Source organism: Rhinolophus ferrumequinum, chromosome 10, assembly GCF_004115265.2.
Source record: "Rhinolophus ferrumequinum isolate MPI-CBG mRhiFer1 chromosome 10, mRhiFer1_v1.p, whole genome shotgun sequence".
NCBI classification, from domain to species: Eukaryota; Metazoa; Chordata; class Mammalia; order Chiroptera; family Rhinolophidae; genus Rhinolophus; species Rhinolophus ferrumequinum.
Window position 1 is genome coordinate 68,022,546 of NC_046293.1, and position 19,612 is coordinate 68,042,157.

The 19,612-nt window shown below is 34.1% G+C and overlaps 1 protein-coding gene across 1 annotated transcript in view; it reads left to right on the forward strand.

Moving 5' to 3' along the window:
• Positions 1-19,612, forward strand: part of TRHDE (thyrotropin releasing hormone degrading enzyme) — a 358,378-nt gene that overhangs the window by 335,011 nt on the left and 3,755 nt on the right. Inside the window, 3 exon segments of the mRNA XM_033118026.1 lie at positions 10,686-10,853; positions 11,399-11,539; positions 14,922-15,003. Coding sequence (XP_032973917.1) covers positions 10,686-10,853; positions 11,399-11,539; positions 14,922-15,003 — 391 coding nt within the window.

The window sequence follows — 19,612 nt, forward strand, 5'->3', positions numbered from 1 at the left end:
GTCAATAGTATTTTTCAAGGTATTTTCATTTTTACAAAAGTATGCTTTTGAAAGTGACTTGATTTAATTTAAATTTTTTTCTTTCTAATGTAATTGGCTTTTCCCCCATTTCTGCCAATAGTAATTTTCCTACCATGCTAGTATTTTTTTGCCTAATATTATACCAATTTCAGGGATAACACAATTGAACTTTCGTGTCATCTATCAAAAGATATGCCTATTGATTAGTTATAGAATAGCTCTATTTTAACTGCCTATTTATCACAGTACAAGTGCTAAGTGAACATAGATTTCACTTACGGAGCAATGCTGATTAAACTTAAATAGTAATCATTACTGTTTACTAAGCCAGAGTTGACACACCAACAAAAATATTTGCAACTTCTAAAACATTTCTACTTACAGAGAGTAGGTTATACTGGATGGATTTAGATTAATCGAGTATAAGGTTTTTGAAACTGCTACCAACCACTTTAAAGAAGAAATTTCCTCCACCTTTTCTCAAAATAATAATATAAGCCTTGCTAACAGCACTGAGATATGTTTACTAAGATCAACGTTTCCTTTCTGTTTATTTTTCTTTCTTATTATTAAGATTTAGGACTGATTCTTTACATATAATTCTTTAATCTCAAAATGATACTGAAAATATTTCATTAGTCTTCTTTCTAATGATAGTGTGATAATATTTACTTAACATTGTGATAATATTAATGAAAAATGTCCCATAAGCACCAAATATTGTTTTGTTGTATATATATATATATGTATATATGTATATATATATGTGTGTATATATATATACACACACATATATATATACATATATATACATATATATATCTTAAAATATCTGAAAGTGAGAAAGAACTTTGATTATTTGTAATTTCTTGAAATAACAGCATTTGTTTTCCCAAGTTATATCATCTCCAATGCAAAATATGCCTTTTTTGCTCATTTTGTAAATTTTTCATCCACTCTTGCCATTCCCCTTTTCTCTAGAACCCAGATTGTTGTTTTATCTCTTTCTTAATAATTTTTGTTACCTTATATAACAGACTAGAGTCTTCAAAACTGTTTTCAATTATCAAATTAAATTATCAGATTAAATTATATCTATCCTTATTCTTTAAAACATATATATGTGATATATGTATATATATATATATATATATATATATATATTTCCCTGATATATATAAAATATATGGAGAGAGAGAGAGAGAGAGAGAGAGAGAGAGAGAGAGAGAAAGAGAGAGAGAGTTAATTATGCATTTCACTGCTTTTTCACAACATAGTAGGTCAAAGTACATTTCAGTGAAGCCATAGAAACATGTAGGATTTGATATGAATAAGAATACTTCTCTATTTTTAAAAAGCACAGCATTTTCTTGTGTAGTGAACCTATCAATTAAAACTATGAAATCCTGCAGAATTGCATGTTGGTTAAAACACAGAAACATACCCATGCACACACAAACAGACACACACACGTAAAGGGTAAAATTTACTTTGGCCAAAATAAAATCTATTTTCAGTTGGGGGACTTTTAAGTTAGAATTATATTACTGATCTACTCATGAAAGCTCAGTGGTTACATCTAAAAAAGTAACTAAATTGCCACAGAGGTTCTTCTCAGGCTGGAGAAAGAGCTTTTTTAACATGAGTATCCTTGACCTTGCATTAGCAATGAAGGTAAACCACATTTGCACAGGCATTCGCATTTCTAGATGTAGTATTCTGATGGATACAATATATGCAACTTTCAACCTTTGTATGAAGAATACAAAGGACAACGACTGTTGCTATAAATCACCCTGGGCAACAATGTTATCCAGTCGAGTTTTCATGAACATTCAGGCCTGCATTATGATTTGAATGAGAACAGTGCTCATGGATTTGCTATTGTAACAAATGTGTCATTCCCATTATTTTCTTTCATCTTAACAGTTAACTTAAAGCACTGATTCCTAATCACGGTGATTTAGACACACATATATGTATCTTGTCTTATATATATTTTAGACTATGTGACGTCTACTATATACACTAGATTATATATATATAATACTGATATATATTATATATGTCTGAGGTCTGATAATTAAGTTTGTGAACTTGTTGCAACAATGTTGCTAACTTTTTTTGACATCAGAGGGATTATTCATTATGAATTTGTACAATTAGACAAACAGTTAACCAAGTATACTATTTGGAAGTTCTGGAAAGGCTGCATGAAAAAGTTAGATGACCTGAACTTTTCACCAACAATTCATGGCTGTTGCATCATGACAATGCACCAGCTCACACAGCACTGTCTGTGAGGGAGTTTTTAGCCAGTAAACAAATAACTGTATTGGAACACCCTCCCTGCTCACCTGATCTGGCCCCCCAATGACTTCTTTCTTTACCCAAAGTTAGAGGAAATATTGAAAGGAAGACACTTTGATAACATTCAGGATATCAAGGGTAATACGATGACAGCTCTGATGGCCATTCCAGGAAAAGAGTTCCAAAATTGCTTTGAAGGGTGGACTAGGTGCTGGCATCAATGCATATATTTCCAAGGGCAGTAATTTGAAGGTGACCGTAGTGATATTCAACAATGAGGTATGTAGCAGTTTTTCTAGGATGAGTTTATGAACCTAATTTTCCGAACTCGTATGTATATATTAGACTTCGTATCAGAGCAGGCAGTTAAATTTACAGTGCTCTGACCAGAGCTGAGTCTTCACTGAGCTTAAATACTCATGGATCAGTATAGAGCAGATTCGTTGAGATGTCATGGATAATTAGCAAGCAATGATCAGAAAACAATTTATCCCATCTTTAACACAACCATCCATAAATAGGGCAATTTATCAGCTATTTCACAACTTCTATGAAAACTGTATATCTCTTTTTTATTTTTATTAAATTTATTGGGGCGACATTGGTAAGTAAAATTATGTAGTTTTCAAGTATACATGTCTATAATACATCATCTATCTGTTGCATTGTGTGTTCACCACCTAGAGTCAGTTCTCCTATCATCACCATATATTTGACCCCCTTTACCCTCTTCTACCACACCTTCTTCCCTTACTCTCTAGTACCCACTAAACTGTTTGTGTCTATAAGTTTTTATTTGTTTGTTTGTCTTGTTCCTTTCTTGCTTTCAGTTTTATATCCCCCATCTGAGTGAAATCATATGGTTCTCGATTTGTTTCTGTGACTTATTTCTCTTAGCATGATAATCTCAGATAAATTCATGTTGTCACAAATGGCAGTATTTCATCTTTTCTTATGGCCTTTTACGTTTTCAATTATGTTATGCTCTTAGAGCTATTTATACTAGCAGCCTGCCGCTCACTGTTTTAGAGTGAAACATCATAGATACCTTAATGTTTTACTTTTGTTGTAAAGCAGTTTGATGTTTTTGAGCTCTTTTAGGTATAATTAATTATGGATGTCATAAGGGCTCTGAGATGTGAAATGTTAAATAATGCTGTTCTAGGCTTTTCAGTTGAATGTGTTTAAAATACAGACCAACGAAAAGTGTTAGACAAGTCAAATCACAATTTCTCCTCTAATTGTTTTTTTTTTTTTTTCCTTTCTTGTACGTCCTTCTCATGCATATCATTGTCGTCATCTCTCTGAATTTTTTGGCTTTTCTGTATGTTTCTCACTTGTGTTCTTCTGTCTTTCTACCTTTTCTTTGATATCTCCTTTTTGTCCTCTTCTTTTTGATGTCTGGGTCACTTTGTTTCCCATCTTTTTGAGCTTTAGCACTTACATTTTATTAAGTGGTCTGGTAGCCCAGATTCTTAGCCCTTTCAGAACACGGTAATTTTAAATACAATTGGTCTATTCTCCACCAAGTTTCTCCAGCTCTATGTTTTGAGGTCCAAAGGGCCATGCAGACTGGTTTTGAACTGTCTTTTCTTTCATTCAGAGGTTTTAGTATTCGTTTTTGTTATGCTTGAGTTTTGATGGAAATGAACCACCACTGTATGGGCACCAGTGACAGTACTCCCTAGAAACAGAGCTACCCTGGCTGCTGCATATCAGTGCCTGGCGAACAGCATCGCTGTCCAGAGCTCTTTCCACTGGTCACTGGCTTCACACTGCACATGAGATTCCGTTCTCCCTTAGGGGCCTTGTAGACATAGTAACACTTTTGCTGCACTGTTCGGGTATGTTTTCCTGTGGCTTGCACTATGAAGAAATAAGATGTTTTGTATGCCATATTGTGTGACATTTTCTAATACATTTTTTATGTCATCAATGCCATTAGATTCTAATTTATCTATACTTAAATCTAATTGATTCCACCTAGTATGTTTTGAGTATTTTTTTCCTAAAATTCAATATAATGGTAAATTTATTATCATATAACAAAGGTTTAAAATAAAAACAATATCATTTATCACAAAGCAGCTCAAAATGTTATTAAATGCATAAAATAGTAAAAATATCAACTTTTTGTTTTTTGTGGGTTTTTGACAAATTTTGAAAAAGACAAAAAACTTGAAATCAATGCAGTGATAGAGTTAAGTAACATTTTTTTTTTTTCATTTTGGCCAGGGTTTTAATATTGATTCAGTGGCATATTTGATGGACAAGTGTACCAGTATATTTAGGTGGGATTATAAAAATGCATTTAAACTTGAGACATATGGTCAGTCATGATTTTTATCATTACTCGTTCACTTTTAGTGAGTGTCTAAACATTTCACTTCTGCTTTATTCTTAGTCTAGTACTCATTTGGGAAAGATAGAAGTATCTGTTGCCACTTCATCCTAATAATAGTAATAAAAATAATGAGGAGGAGGAATGTCATTATCACATATTGAGACAATTGTCTATGTCCCTTGCCATTGGCTATGCACAGCATTTAGATAAATCTCATACTGAGCCCTTGATATGCACTAAGCACTGTGCTAAGCACTGGCTAAACATTATCTCATTTAATCATTGTAACAACTCTGTAAGGAATTATTATCCCCATTTTCCAGATGAGGAAAACTGACACTTAGGTTCAAACAAAATCACACAGTCCTTCTAAACAGCTTTAAGTTTTACTCAAGATGGGTTTTTTAGCAGCAGCCAAGAAACTAAGGAATTGGGGATAGAATGAGAGATGAGGTAGGTGATACTATGACCATGGTCAGACTTTGTAAACGCAGGTTCTTTTTCAGTCTGACATTTTCAAGTCATGGATTGTCTGCCCTGGAAGAAGTAAGAACATTAATACTTATAAGGCAGGACAAGATTTGCAGTGTTAGTGAGGAAGCCTCAACCCAAACTCTTTTAATTTCTAATTAGACTAGGCAAATGATCTTTTAAATGAATTAATTAACTGCAAATTAAATAAAATTAATTAAATGGTAGGCCATGCTCTATATCAATAGCATGTGTAGTGTTCCTGAAAGAAAGAGGTGCTCTTAGAGAGGCTAGTGATTTGAGAAACTTTTCTCATTGTCTTTGAAAATAATTAAAACCACATTTCAGTGTTAATACGATTACTGAGGAAAAGAATCTTGTACTAACAGAATGGAAAGGGACCTTAGAACTCATGTACTATCGCCTCGTCCAATTAGAATGAAAAATGAAGCCCAAAGCCATGACCTTGACTTGCTCAGTCCTAGAGGCAGTTACTGGTCCAAATTTATATTTTAAAATTGGGTGATTTTTTTTTCTCTGTCAAGTAATAGTTTCCTATGGGAGATACGTTAACTGTATCCTCAGAATTATTTCTATATCTTGTTTAATAGCATTTTTCTCTATTGGAATATAATTTATTCTAGTAATTACAGAACCTTACCTTTATAAATATAATTATACATTTACTTATCCTATTTCCAAAGTAATTATAAAAGTTACTAAATTATAAAATTTGAAATATATGACTTAAAAAAAACAAAGACTGATTATTTATTATATGGTTGCCAAATCCAAAGGCAAATGTTAATATTCTCTTGTTTATCCTTTATGTCTTCCTAACATACACAGTATGGTTTTTCAAAGATAACACAGTTGTATTATATGTGTAGTATACTCTGTCCTTATATATCTCGTCATATTCTCTGTCCTTAATATAGCTCATCGTGTTAAATAATATATTTACCACATCATTAAATATTAATCTATGATATCATTCTTAGTTGCTATTTTTGTCTTAAACCAACCCCTTATTATTATTTTATTTTAGATGAATCCTGATTTTTTTATCTTAAGAAACAATGCAGCAATGAAAACTTTCACAGCAAAATCTTAGGAAATTTTCCTCATTATTTTTCTTAACTTATCAATCGACTTCACAATTTTCCATTTAATAACTAAAGTACCAATTTACTATGATTTAAAATTTTACGTCCATTTCACCATCATTGTTATTGAGTTCAATAAAAATTATTCCTAAAAGATGCATGCCTTTATTTTTCTACCTGTTCAATTTTTTGCCTCCTCCTCAAACTTATAGTATTTAGGGATTTGCTTTGGGCAAGGTGAGAAAAAAGGGTAAACACCAAAATACAAAATTAAATTACTTCATAATGATGTACTGAACTTTTACGCTTTAAAACTTGTATCATACAAATGAACTCTGTCATGATCTTAATTTAAATAGAGAATAGAATTACAAAATATATAGTATAGTACAAGTTACACTAATTAGGTAATAATTTCCGCAATGTTAGTACCCTGGTAAAATTAAGGCACTTCCTTTTGGCTAAACATTACCCTATTCATCTCAGATGAAGGCAGCTAGAAGAGACTAGCTCCCGCTCACGTTTATGGTGTATACCATACCTAGAGAAAAACTAGCACGGCTTTCTTTCCCAGATGATAAAATCCCATTAAAAGATTTACTTCTGAGGAGCAGTTAAAGAGAAATGACTGTGGGGATATTCACATTTTCATAAATAATTTCTATGTTCACGAGAAGGGGCCCTCTCTCCCTGTACTCCTGACATCAAGAATCTCACAGGACTCATTTGTACTGTTCATAACTATGGGATCTGTGGGTTTACCAACTCATGCTTTACAAACAAATGAGCTTTTTCATTTGTTCCTAATGACTTCTGTTTATACACTGAGATCTTAAACTCTCCCCAGAGCAATTATTTTGCTAAAATGTTATTAGAACATCTTGACAAATGTAGCCACAGAGGTGGGGAAGGGGAGTTCATTAACAATGGAGATTATTGGGGACCAAGGGTTTTTGGCAGGTTCAGCACTTCCCAGTCTTGTTTTATTTTCGGTGATGAGTACAAATCATCTTGTGAACTATACATTGACTCTTTATCTGGTAGGTGGGTGAGGAAGATGAGAAATTGATGGGGTGGGAAGAGATGCTAGAAAAGTCAGAGCGGTATTCTCCATCTAATCAGCTCTGTTCATGCTCTTTTAAGGAGACTTAGGAACCTTAGAGCAGTGCGTACCTCCTAGCATCTGCTAATAAGGCTATTTCTTTCCTGAGATTTTGTGGATTTGTAGCTAAGACTGGGGGCTATTTTTCAGTGGACCATCAACAGACTTTAGATTATATGTATAGACATATGTGTGTCCCATTTTCATAGTAATCACATTTGACACATCTGCTATGCACAGAGGGACAGCTGCTGACAAGCCTGGAAGCTGACCTGCAGTTTCTTGCAGAGCACGTCCAAATGATGCGGTCTTTCTCTTGGTTTGTAGCTTCAGCTTCAGATACAGAGTCTTCCACTGGTCTGGGCAACTTTACTTTCAAAGGTCTCCTTTGCCCAGGAGAACTTTTGTGAGATTCCTGCAGGGTGGTCTGTCTGCCATTTCATCCAACACTTTAATGCTGGGTCACCATTCAAGATTTCTTCTGCTTCCTCTGTGGATGACCAGCTGGCCATACAGCAGCTCCTTAAATACTCTGCTAGCCTATGTCCTTTCGGTTACCCAGTGGCTGCGTTTTCACAAAGATCACTTCAAAGAACAGAATGAATACTTATAGTTGGAAAAACAGTCTTGCCAATATTGAATATGTCTGAAAGATGACTGATTATACTGTGGATAAAATATATATATATATACACATACACACGTATGTGTGTATATATATATATATATATAAATAATTTAAAAAGAGGTTAGAGGTGACATCTGTGGCCAGTTCAGCACTAAGAGAATTATAGGTTAGATCCATTGATATTACTTTGCAGCCCACTCAGAGTATATTTTTATTTAAAACTTTTTTTTGTTTTTACTTTTTATCAGATGGCATTTGATTGAAGAACAAAAATCAGAATTCAGTGACAATTATTTGAGTATTACTAATAATAGAAATAAATATACCTTATTTTCATTGTCATTAGCCATCTCTAAGCTAGTAAAAATAAGAATGACTTACACGTGCAGATCATCCTAGTTCTCAACTTGCTGGATAGCTGTTATTGTGCATAATACCCTCCCTTGGAACAGAGTTCCCTCTCTTGCAAAAAGAAGTTTAAAATAGACACATCATGATCTTATTATATAGACTAAATAAAATAAGATGGGTACCCTGAAACATAGTATTGCATAAAAGTGTTATTTTTTATCTGTGATGCCCCTTTAGCCAGTGCCCAGGGCTTTCACCAGGCCAATCCATTTAGTCATTTGTATATGCGTCTTACACAGGTCAGCATCTACCAGTAACAATCACTGAATAACAAAAATATGGACTGTTGCTAGTAATTATAGTATATGGCATTCGAGTTAGTTCTACGGAACATAGTTTAATACCTGCTTTACCCTTTTACTTTTTTTCCCTCTTCTATATTTCTGTCTGTTTTTTCTACTTGAAATCATTGATAATGGGGACTGGTTTCATAGACAGTAACAAACCTAATTCAGTGGGCCCTATTCCTGTACTCTCTTTGGTATATTAATAGCTTAATGAATTTCTCTTAGAAAGTAACCTGTAACTATTATGTCTAACATTAAGAAAATATGCCATGATCGAAGAGTTGATGATTATAATAAACATATTATTATTATATCTCGTATATTTTTATATTGATCTCTTGGCTAAAGTCATGACAATAAGACAGTGTTGTGCTCTATAGCCTGCAATTTTTGGAAGCAAAGACTCATCCTCTTTTCTAGATTGTTTAGCTTTCTTATTGCAGTTAGTAAACATGGAGGCATCTTTGTAATCTTATGTTGTATCTACCAGGATTCACACATTCTTCAAAATGTGGTGGCAATGTTTTCCTTAGTGATTTCAGATGTACTGTGTGGCCAACAGTCATATACAGAACAGAGAGAAGGTTGCACCAACCTTGGGAAATTATTGTTGGTACTATTTTCATGGGGCTCCAGGGCGAAGAGGGAAGACAGCAGAAAGACGTGCAACTCTTTGCTGGTGTCTTCTGATGTCTGTATTCCTTTTGTTTCCTTAAAAAATCAAACAAATCAAACAAACAAACAAAATGTTTGCCTTCTAATACCGCAGAGAGAAAAGGTTTCAGTTAGCAAAGTTAAAGTAATTTTTTTCCAAACACTTTAATTTCTTGCAAGAAAAGACAGAATAACACAGTTTTAGCCATTTATGGGAACCATAAATTTGTATGAAACATCTAACAACTCTACACATCTGGTACCCTGATGCACAGTTCTCTGTATCCTGATTGTAGCCCTACTTACCTGCTTAACAGAACAAAATGACGATCATCTTACTGATAATTCTTTGACAGTTTCTCCAGTTTTCCAAATACTCCTTTAACTATAGCAGTGTTTTAACTATCAAAGTCCTAAATCTTCACAAGGGATTGATTTATCTTGTTATCCAGAGAAAGCATTTCTTATTATTAGCCACATTCAAATTATAAATGAGAAATGTTAATAATAGATTACAGAATATTGTACAAAGCAGAAATGCATTTTTAACTTTTTTAAAAAATATTGGAGTGTTCTTTTAGAAAATTAAGTTTTTTAAATAGGTATAGACTGAAACTTGAAAGAACAATGTTTAGTAAAAATTTGCTATGGCACAGTACACATGAGAATTTACAGCTTAGAAATAGCCAAGACTGTTTAAGTCCACTAACAGTTTTCTGCTGTGACATTTATTTTGGAATCAAAGTCGAAATCTAGTCTATTTTTATAGTCACCTTTATAAACATAGGGAAAAAGAACATTTTGCTTCCTCAAAATTTACTATTTATATTTTATTTGTTTATTATCTGTATAATAATCTCCAAAATTTAGAGAACTATTTGAGGAAAATAATTTTAGAAAAAAATTTTCCAATAATTTAGGAGAAAATGTTTCTGTTTTACCCAAATTAGTCTTTTCAACCAGTGCTTTCTTGTCATTCTTGGGTTTATCATTGTGAGAGCAAAATCTTTGGTTGATAAGTATATTCATTTTGGTGAAAATATAAAGCACCTTATTTTTATTGGTTTCTTAAGTTCTTATGTTCCTTTTTTTGTTTGTTTAAATATATGCATAGTTTTGAGAGTGAAAACAAATGCTGCATTCAAAACTACTTTTAAATAGAATGCATTATTTTATTCATTCAGTCACCAATATTTTTTAGTATTGTTACTATATAGTATTATTCTCTTTCAGGTAAAATCTAATTAACAAAACCATCTTTTAAAAACTGACTGTAGTAAAGCAAATGTCTTTATTTTAAATACTATGGAGCTTTTAATTAACAGAACACCACCATGGGTTGCTTCTTTAGAATACCACTAAATGTTAGAGACATCGTGTACTGTACAGGAGTTTCACTGCTAGATGAGGATGTCTGGGAGTTCATATGGATGAAATTCCACTCCACCACGGCAGTTTCTGAGAAGAAAATATTATTGGAAGCCTTAACTTGCAGTGATGACAGGAATTTATTAAATAGGTGGGTCTATTAATGTTCTAAATTTACTTGTGTAATGAAAACATTCTCTGTTTATCAAACTGTTCTGAAGTTGATTTTATTTCCTTGAATATATGCTAGTTACTATGAAATATATCTGCCTAGAGCTAAGCAAAATTGATCTGTGAACATGACTAAAGCTAGGTGACTTGAAAGCTATAACTTTGTTTCTAACTCATTTGTTATATACTTTTATTCACACATGTTAGACAATATGTCAATATAAAAGGAAGTATTTACTGTAAATAATTTTTAAAGTACATTTGCATCACCAAACCAGAATTGTGACTTCTCCATCTACAAGATTTATTTCAGAAATTTCGGAATGTAATTAATATATTAATTAACATACTATGAATTTGATCTTTCTTCTTTAATAACCAGAAAATTATTCTATTGATCAATTTGCATTAATAAAGTTTACACTGGACTATTCTCTTGAGGAATATGATAAATTAAATCATGTACTTTTATACAAATGTTTAAGTTGTTTGACTAAAAATTTCCCCACAATTCTATCCTTAAAGGCTTCTGAATCTGTCACTGAATTCTGAGGTGGTGCTGGATCAAGATGCAATCGATGTGATAATCCATGTAGCACGAAATCCACATGGCCGGGACCTGGCCTGGAAGTTTTTCAGAGATAAGTGGAAAATATTAAATACCAGGTAGATATGAGTTCAGTCATTTCTACTTAAGTGAGTAAATTAAAGGTGACATATGAGAGATAAAAGCCCAACTTTTTGTGTTCAAATAAAGGTCCACATGATAGAATTAGATTTTAAAATAGTCAACCAAGATGGGTGTTGCCACTCCTGTGAAAGTCATAATTCTTTTAACAATTTTATAAAATTATTCATTTATTAAAATTGATAACTGTAATTATATATGGAAATGTAAGGAGTGAAAGTTTCAGCAGTGCAACGTCCCTGGAAAAATCTATCAAACTGTCCAATGTTGAAGAAATTGTATCATAAAACACCTATGTCCTGAATGCATTATAAAAAAGAAATATATTTATAAATCAGATCTACTGGTATTATAACAACACAACCTTAATTACTCCTGTAGAATTGTTTTAAATTTCTTTTAACTACAAAATTATAAAACACCTAAAATAAAACCATGATATAGGAAGGAATATTCACATCATTGTATACTTCTAGTAGGCAGTTGAATTCATTCCTGAGCCATCTTGTTTCATGGTGAGAACCCTTCAGCCTCAGTTATAGAACATATTTTATGATATATTTAAATATATTATAATAAATGTTAATTTAGTGCTCTGATAATCTCAATGCCATTTTAAAATTAAATTTATTATAGAGCATGTAAATGATGCCCATTCTTAAATTAAATGTCCCCAAATAGTGTGTAGATCTGTTCTGTCTCTTAAAAAATGGAAATACAAACTTTATTTTTAAAGCGTGCACTTTATCAGTTTCTCTCATATAAAGAGTTCAATTTGAATGGATGTGTCATATTAAAACCCATTTCTAGCTACAGATATTTTATTGTCAGAAAGCACTGATATTTCTAGGAAGTACATTGGCTTTTTTGTATTTTCAACTCAGAAATTTGAATGATTGGAAGATTAGAACGTGCTTTGTTGTCATGCACATAACATAGTGAATAGTCAGACACAAGATGAAATTAATGTATACAGCTCATTATGCTCATTATAAAGAATATTAAATATTTACGACCACACTGAGTTTCTTTAAGGAGTGATTTTGTAGATCAGAGTTCAATGTAATGTATATATAGTTTAGTCCCTACCAAGAGATGTTTAGTTCTTGATATGCCTGTTTTGTCTCAGAGTTCATGATCTCTAATCAAAAGGTAGAAAGGTTGAGGTTTTACCGTATCTATAGATAGGGCTGTGTTTATCTTGACAAATAGAATTGTCTTTATCTACTCCTACTCCTCGGTCAATCCTTGAACATTTGAGGTCATGGGGGTGCTGTCCACGGCTCTCCTTACTTCCTGCCCTGCAGATTCTCACTTGTCATATATTCCGATGGTTTCAATCACTCTCAAATCTGTATCTCTAACTCAGATGTTTAACCTGTGTATCGCCCTATAATAGATCGTGACCTGTGGTGATCCCCTACTGAGGAGTACCTGCAAAGCTAAACCTATCATTCTCCTCTTGTCTTCTTTTTCTCAGCAAACAATATGACTATTCACCAATTGTTCAACCCAGACATCTGGAAATCTACATATGGCTTTTGTTTTCCCTTGCTATATGCAATAATTAGGCTTGAGGGCTTGTCAATTTAACAGTTCCTAAATGTTTCCTGAATTATTTCTCTTTCCTGCTACCACTGCCCCTAGTGCAGGTTCCTACCTCTTTCCACTACACTTAACAACAGCCTCTGTCTCCCTGCCTCTATAATTATGTCCAACACACACACACACACACACACACACACACACACACACACACACACACACACATACCCCTTTTCCCTTTGTTCCAAGAATCACTCTGTAAAAAAGTGCCATTCTCCTGAAGTAAAAACTTCAATGATTCTGTGCCACACTGACAATCTAAGCTCCCTAATAAGTCCTCTGACTGACCCCTCAATCTTTTATTCTGCTATTCCTCGCTTCACAATTCATACATTCTTAATACCAAATGCTTGTAGTTGTCTGCACACACCATGTTGTTTCAGACCTTCTTGCCTTTGTTTATGTTGGTCCTCTGCCTGAAATTACTTTCTTCCTTGATGTTCGGAACTACTCCCTACTCAATCTATATGCCACCATCTCCCTGAATCGTTTCCCAAGATCCCACAGCTACAGAGACCTTCTCTGAACAAGGTGTATAATTGTATAATCAGCACATTTAATCACAATAAATGGAAATTATTTGCTTACAATTCTAGATAGTGTAATACCTTCAAGGAAGGAATTGTGCCTTATTCATCCTCACATGAGTGTAAGCAAAGTATGAGCAAAACACTCTGGGGATTATTTTTATTCCTAGACAGTAAGCCATATCTGTAACTACAGGGTGATTACTAATGATTACTTATATTATTATTATCGAATGCCTGTTTATTTTATTTAGGTAACATTTTCCCATGGAATAGTTACATGTTAGAATTATAACAAATTATGACAGTTGTCCAGTTTAGTTCCCTCATTTTACAGATGAGGAAACTGAGGCTTCAAAAACTAAATTACTTAAGGTCCCACAAGTAAGAGCAACATTACAAAACTCACTGTAACGGTGGCTGGACCTCTGCTTCCAAAAACTCTAAATCTTATTGTTGGTGTACTTTTCTTAATTCAAAGAGTATGATAGCCTGTGATAGGTATTGTTAGCACAGTGGAGACAAGTCAATTAAATGAGAAATCTTTCTAACTCACAGACACAAATTGTTCCTTACCTTGGTCCGTGAGTCAAGGAATTATGCTTGTAGTAGAAGGATTATGCAATTCAAGTGAACAATTTGATATTTTATTTTACTACCTACATTAAAAAAAAGCTAATATTTTTAGAAGCATTTTTAAGAAATTTGGCTGTTTGTAAGCATGAAAAGAGACTGCCGATGTCAATTACGACTGACCAGACCAAAGGATCTGTGTGACATCTGACAATGCCCAAATTTGTCTTGCAGTCCTGTTTCCTTTGTTGGGATTATGTTCCCTTATAATGAGCTAGGTAACTTTAAAGTTGAAAAGTTTTAAAAATAGTTCCTCCTCGGGTCTTGGATTGGGAATATAATAGCAATTCCTAAATCTAATTTTAGAAGGTTTGTTGTTTCGTTTTGTTTTTGTTTTTAACTTACTACAACTTAGACCTCTCTTAAAAATTGTGAGCCAAATCAGGTGGCCTGTACTGGTATCCCACAGACACAGCTCTTTGGCACTTCTCTGACTCCCTTAGAGGAATGACCTTAAATGCTCCGAGATCTTAACGGCATCAAGACTGCACCAGTCAAATGGAACCCTTGCGAAAGATTCCGAAAAATCTTTATTGTATTATTTCTTAAATTAATGCCTGTATTAACATTAAAACTTTTTTTTTTATCTTTTGAGGTATGGAGAGGCATTATTTATGAATTCCAAACTTATCAGTGGAGTTACAGAATTTCTTAATACTGAAGGTGAACTCAAAGAGGTAAATATTTTAAGATGAGTTCTAATGCTTTACTTTCATAAACATGTGAAATTATACATTTACTTCAACCATTTCTTTCCAACAGATTCATACCCATTTGTTTAACACACACACACACACACACACACATACACACACATACACACATGCTAAAGTCTTTACTCAATTCATTCTTAAGGTAATTTTAACATATTAAACATTAAATGCCTGGGAGAAGTGTTTGAATATAAAGATTCTCAAACTGGAGGATTCCAAATCCACTCCAGATATCTTGGGTACAATTAACTGCTCATCAGCTGATTCTGTGAACCCAGTTTAGGATCCTTGAAACAATAAAATTATCCTGTCACAATGACTTGAGTATTTGGATACAGAAGACCAAGGTTGAGGTTGAGGTACAGAACTTGAGTCTCATTCCTTTGTGCTTGGGTCCATACAGAGAATGGATAACTGGATGTGGTAATAGTGCTTCATGCTATCCAGTCCGTTGAATGGAATGAATTCATATGTTGGAAATGAGTGTATCTGACAATGTATATTGAGATTAATAATTTGTTTTAAAATTCTGCTTGGTACAATCACTAAAGAATTTCATTAATGAACATACACTTCATTTTTAGCACAAGTATCCATTTTGTGGAGTATCTAATATTTCCTTTTTTCTCTGGTTTATTTCTCTGGGAACCAGCTACTGTTTTGACTACCTACATCTCTAGTAGAGAGAGGTGTGAAATGGGAAAGGGTAAGTAAGTAGGAGGAAGGAACAAAATATAGATACTTTTAAATGATGAGTGGGGCTCCAAACATCTCTCTCTCTTTCACCTCCTGCTCTCCTCCATTATAAAATCTAGCTAAGATTTGTCACTGAGCCACGGTTTCCTCAGTGTTCACTGATGGCATGAACGCTCGATGCTGTGACACAGAGCTAATCACATTGAGCAGCAAGTCCTCCAGAAGCACCCACCCTGGCACCATCCTTAATATCTTCTGCTATTGCTCAATTTTGTATGATCATTCCCCACGCGCTAACTTGGATTCTTTCACACCATGAGCTAAGCTAAGCTAAGTCTCTCATTGTAATTATTTGAAATTCAGTTTTTATCCCTGCTACATGTGTTCCCAACCCTGAAGGATTTAGTTTTGAAAGCCCCAGCACATGTTTCACTATATTTTTTAATAAAAGAAGCTAAATGGGAAGGACTATTTTCATATCCATACGAAGCAGAAAGATCATTAAATTAATGATTGCTTCCCGTTTACTCTGTATTTAAATGAAGTCCTTTTAATTTCATGATTTTACATTCAATAACTTGGGAGTGAAAGACTCATTTAGTCACGACCTGCGCAGCCGTTGAAGTGAGTGCGGAAGTGAAAAATCTCTTCCCTCCTCTCTCTTCCTTATTGCTGCCTGCCTTCTCCCAGCTTCTTTCCTGTTTTCTTTCCCTTCCCCCCCCCTCCTCCCTGATTCTTTCTTGTCCCTTTTCCTCTACTTCTATCCTCTAACTCTTTGTGTCTTTCCTATTTTCCTTGTTTCAGTGATACCCAGGCCATGGGAAAAAACAAACAAACATCTTTTAAATGGACATTTAATTGATTTTCTCAGATAACTGACCGTTTGGTTTTACATATTTCACTTATATATTTCATTTTTTACACTTGATTTAATTTCCATTTGAAATGTTCCAACATATCCCTATAATGAAAGGTGCAGTTTCAGAACTGAAACTGAGTTGTGACTTTTACTCCATTATGCACAAAGCAGCTAACTTCACAATAGAGGATCTCGGTGGCAGGAGGGATGAATTCCATCAGGACACAGCTGCTGGCTCTGACATTTCTAGTTTAACAACTGTGGCCTGAGGCTTTCCTCTACTGTCATTATCTAGTCCACGGTAGGACTGGGGGCCACTCTTGTTAGGTGGGATGGGGGTTTAACTGGTACTGCTGATAACTCCCTTCCATAAATATAAAGGGGCTGAGGAAATTTCAATGTCGTTCTCCTGTAACCAATCATCCTTGTAAGCAGAAAACCCAATGTGCTGCCTTTGGATGTAGCATATTCTTATTTCAACAGTTAGTAGATCAGAAAGGAATCAGCATCTTTATGAATTCTGAAAACTCATGAGATTTGAATGGTCCCCACCAGCTTCAGCTCTACTTACTGAAGTAGAGATACTTATATTGTGCCATGGTTCCATCCCCAAAACTGCATTCTAGAAACTGAAACTGGCAATTTCCTTGAATTCCATGGCTCTAGCAATTTGAAGACTATTTCTCCATGAGACAGTCCACTATTTCCTTAATTTTAAACTAATGGAAGCCCCACCATATGGAACCTCAGGGGCCCTTGCCATTTTTCCATACTAATGTCCATGAAGCAGTCCTTCTCTGCAGTCATTTTGCTGCCTCTTGAACCTAACATACAACACAGTTGTGGAAGAATATAGATCACATGCCCCAGACGTCCCATGTACAGTTTTAATGTGAAAAGACAAATCTCATATAAGGACAATAGCTAATCCAATTCATTGATATGGTCACTAAGGTATATTATGTTTTGCTATTTACAGTACAAATAGCTTATTTTGTGATGTTTAGGATCTAAGGTACCCTAATATAAGAGTTTTATAAATGTTAAAATGTGTTTTTTTTTTAATAGAGAAACTAACAAACATGTCTAGAAATTTTATGCTGTGAAGAACAGGGAACACAAACAACTCTGACATCTTACTAAATGTTATTTTATAAAAATATCTAAACTTACAACACGTTCAAATAAAAGCATAAGATCACATGCATATTTAGGAAACACGACAATAAAAACTAACAACAGCAGAAAACCTACCAAGGAGATGCAGAAATAAGCAAACTGGAATGCCAAAAGTCTTCCATCTACCCCATGGCCTCTAGTGAGACAGGGTCTGGAAGACGCTGTGTTCACACCCTAGGACCAGTTAGAGGGCTGCTCTGCCCACCTCTTTGCCAGAAGAGCTGTGGAGGAATACAGAGCATAAGATCAATTTGTGCCAACTATGGAAAGTGGGCCAGATGTATTCTGATGAATAAGCTATTTGTAAGATTCATGTGAGTCACCTCAGGCTCTCTGAGTGCAGTATTTCGTGTACCAAAATAGTGATTTAAGAAATGAATCTTCTTGCAAGATAGTCTGACCTACTATTGTGTAAATAGCACATTCATATTCAAATCCATAGTTTGCCTTTGAGGAAGACTTAAGAGTTTTACTTCATGTGTTCAGGCTGGCTTGCTATCTCATCAAGAGGCTAAGAGCATGCTCCACAGAATCAAAGTGGCTGAAGGGTCATTTTTACTATCTGGCATATTCAGTGACTGCCTAGGAAACTATGTAATAAAGCAGAACATGTTTTAAAGGGGTAGATGCATTGTTTTCCTGATTGACATATATTATGTAAATAATGCCACTGTTATGTACGAGGTTGGACAATTAAGTTCGCGAATGCATTAACAAAAAAGTGTTACACACAGTGTGATTTATAGATGATGTGATACAGAATTGCACACCGGAAATCTATGTAATTTTACTAACAATTGTCACCCCAATAAATTAAAAAAATAAAATTATAAAAAAAAAGGTGTTACACACTTCATTGCTGAATATCACTACAGTCATCTTCCAAGTACTTCCCTTGGGGAGCTATGCATCAATGCCAGCGCCTAGTACACCTTAGTCATTGGGGAGCAGATCCGGTGAGTAGGGAGGGTGTTCCAATATAGTTATTTGTTTACTGGCTAAAACCTCCCTCACAGACAGAGCTGTTGTGATGCAACAGCCATGAATTGTTGCCAAAATGTTCAGGTCGTCTGACTTTTTCACACAGCCTTTTCAGCACTTCCAAATAGTAAATTTGGTTAACTGTTTGTCCAGTTGGTACAAATTCATAATCAATAATCCCTCTGATACCAAAAAAGGTTAGCGACAAATTTGTGAACTTAATTGTCAGACCTCGTACATATGTAATGTACATGTTTTTGTAATAAATTGAAAAACAAAATGCAAAACTTAGATCAAAATTTATTATTTGCTGCTTTAGGGCTATAGACTGAATGAGTCTGAACATAAATATATAAATACAAATGAATTATTGGATTAATCAGCTAGAATTTTAAAATATGACTCAAGTACTTCCATTAGACTTCTTTCATATATAGGTATACATGTTACAGGTACATGTGTATGGCACAGCATACACAGCACCATATGTATGCCATGATATTGGAGCTATTCAATAAATCCCAATCCCTTCCCTTCTTCTTCTTTCCTTTGTATGTGTGAATTTGGTCAAATGTTAAGTTCGTTACAAGGATATAACTGATAAATCTTTGTTATACATTGGATCTTATAAAATATTACAGGTTTGTTATCAAAGCTTTTTGAACTCTTGTAAAGTGTATAGCTCTGAGATATGGTTATCCATTGCTAACGCACTGGGACATGGGTTTGCAAGAAAGTAGAGGACAAAATTTGAGAAAAACCATCAGTACCATGTGAACAAAATAACCCTGTCATAAACGAACCACGATATCCGTGAACTGATTTTTAGATTAATTCAAAGGGTAGAATTAAGTCCAT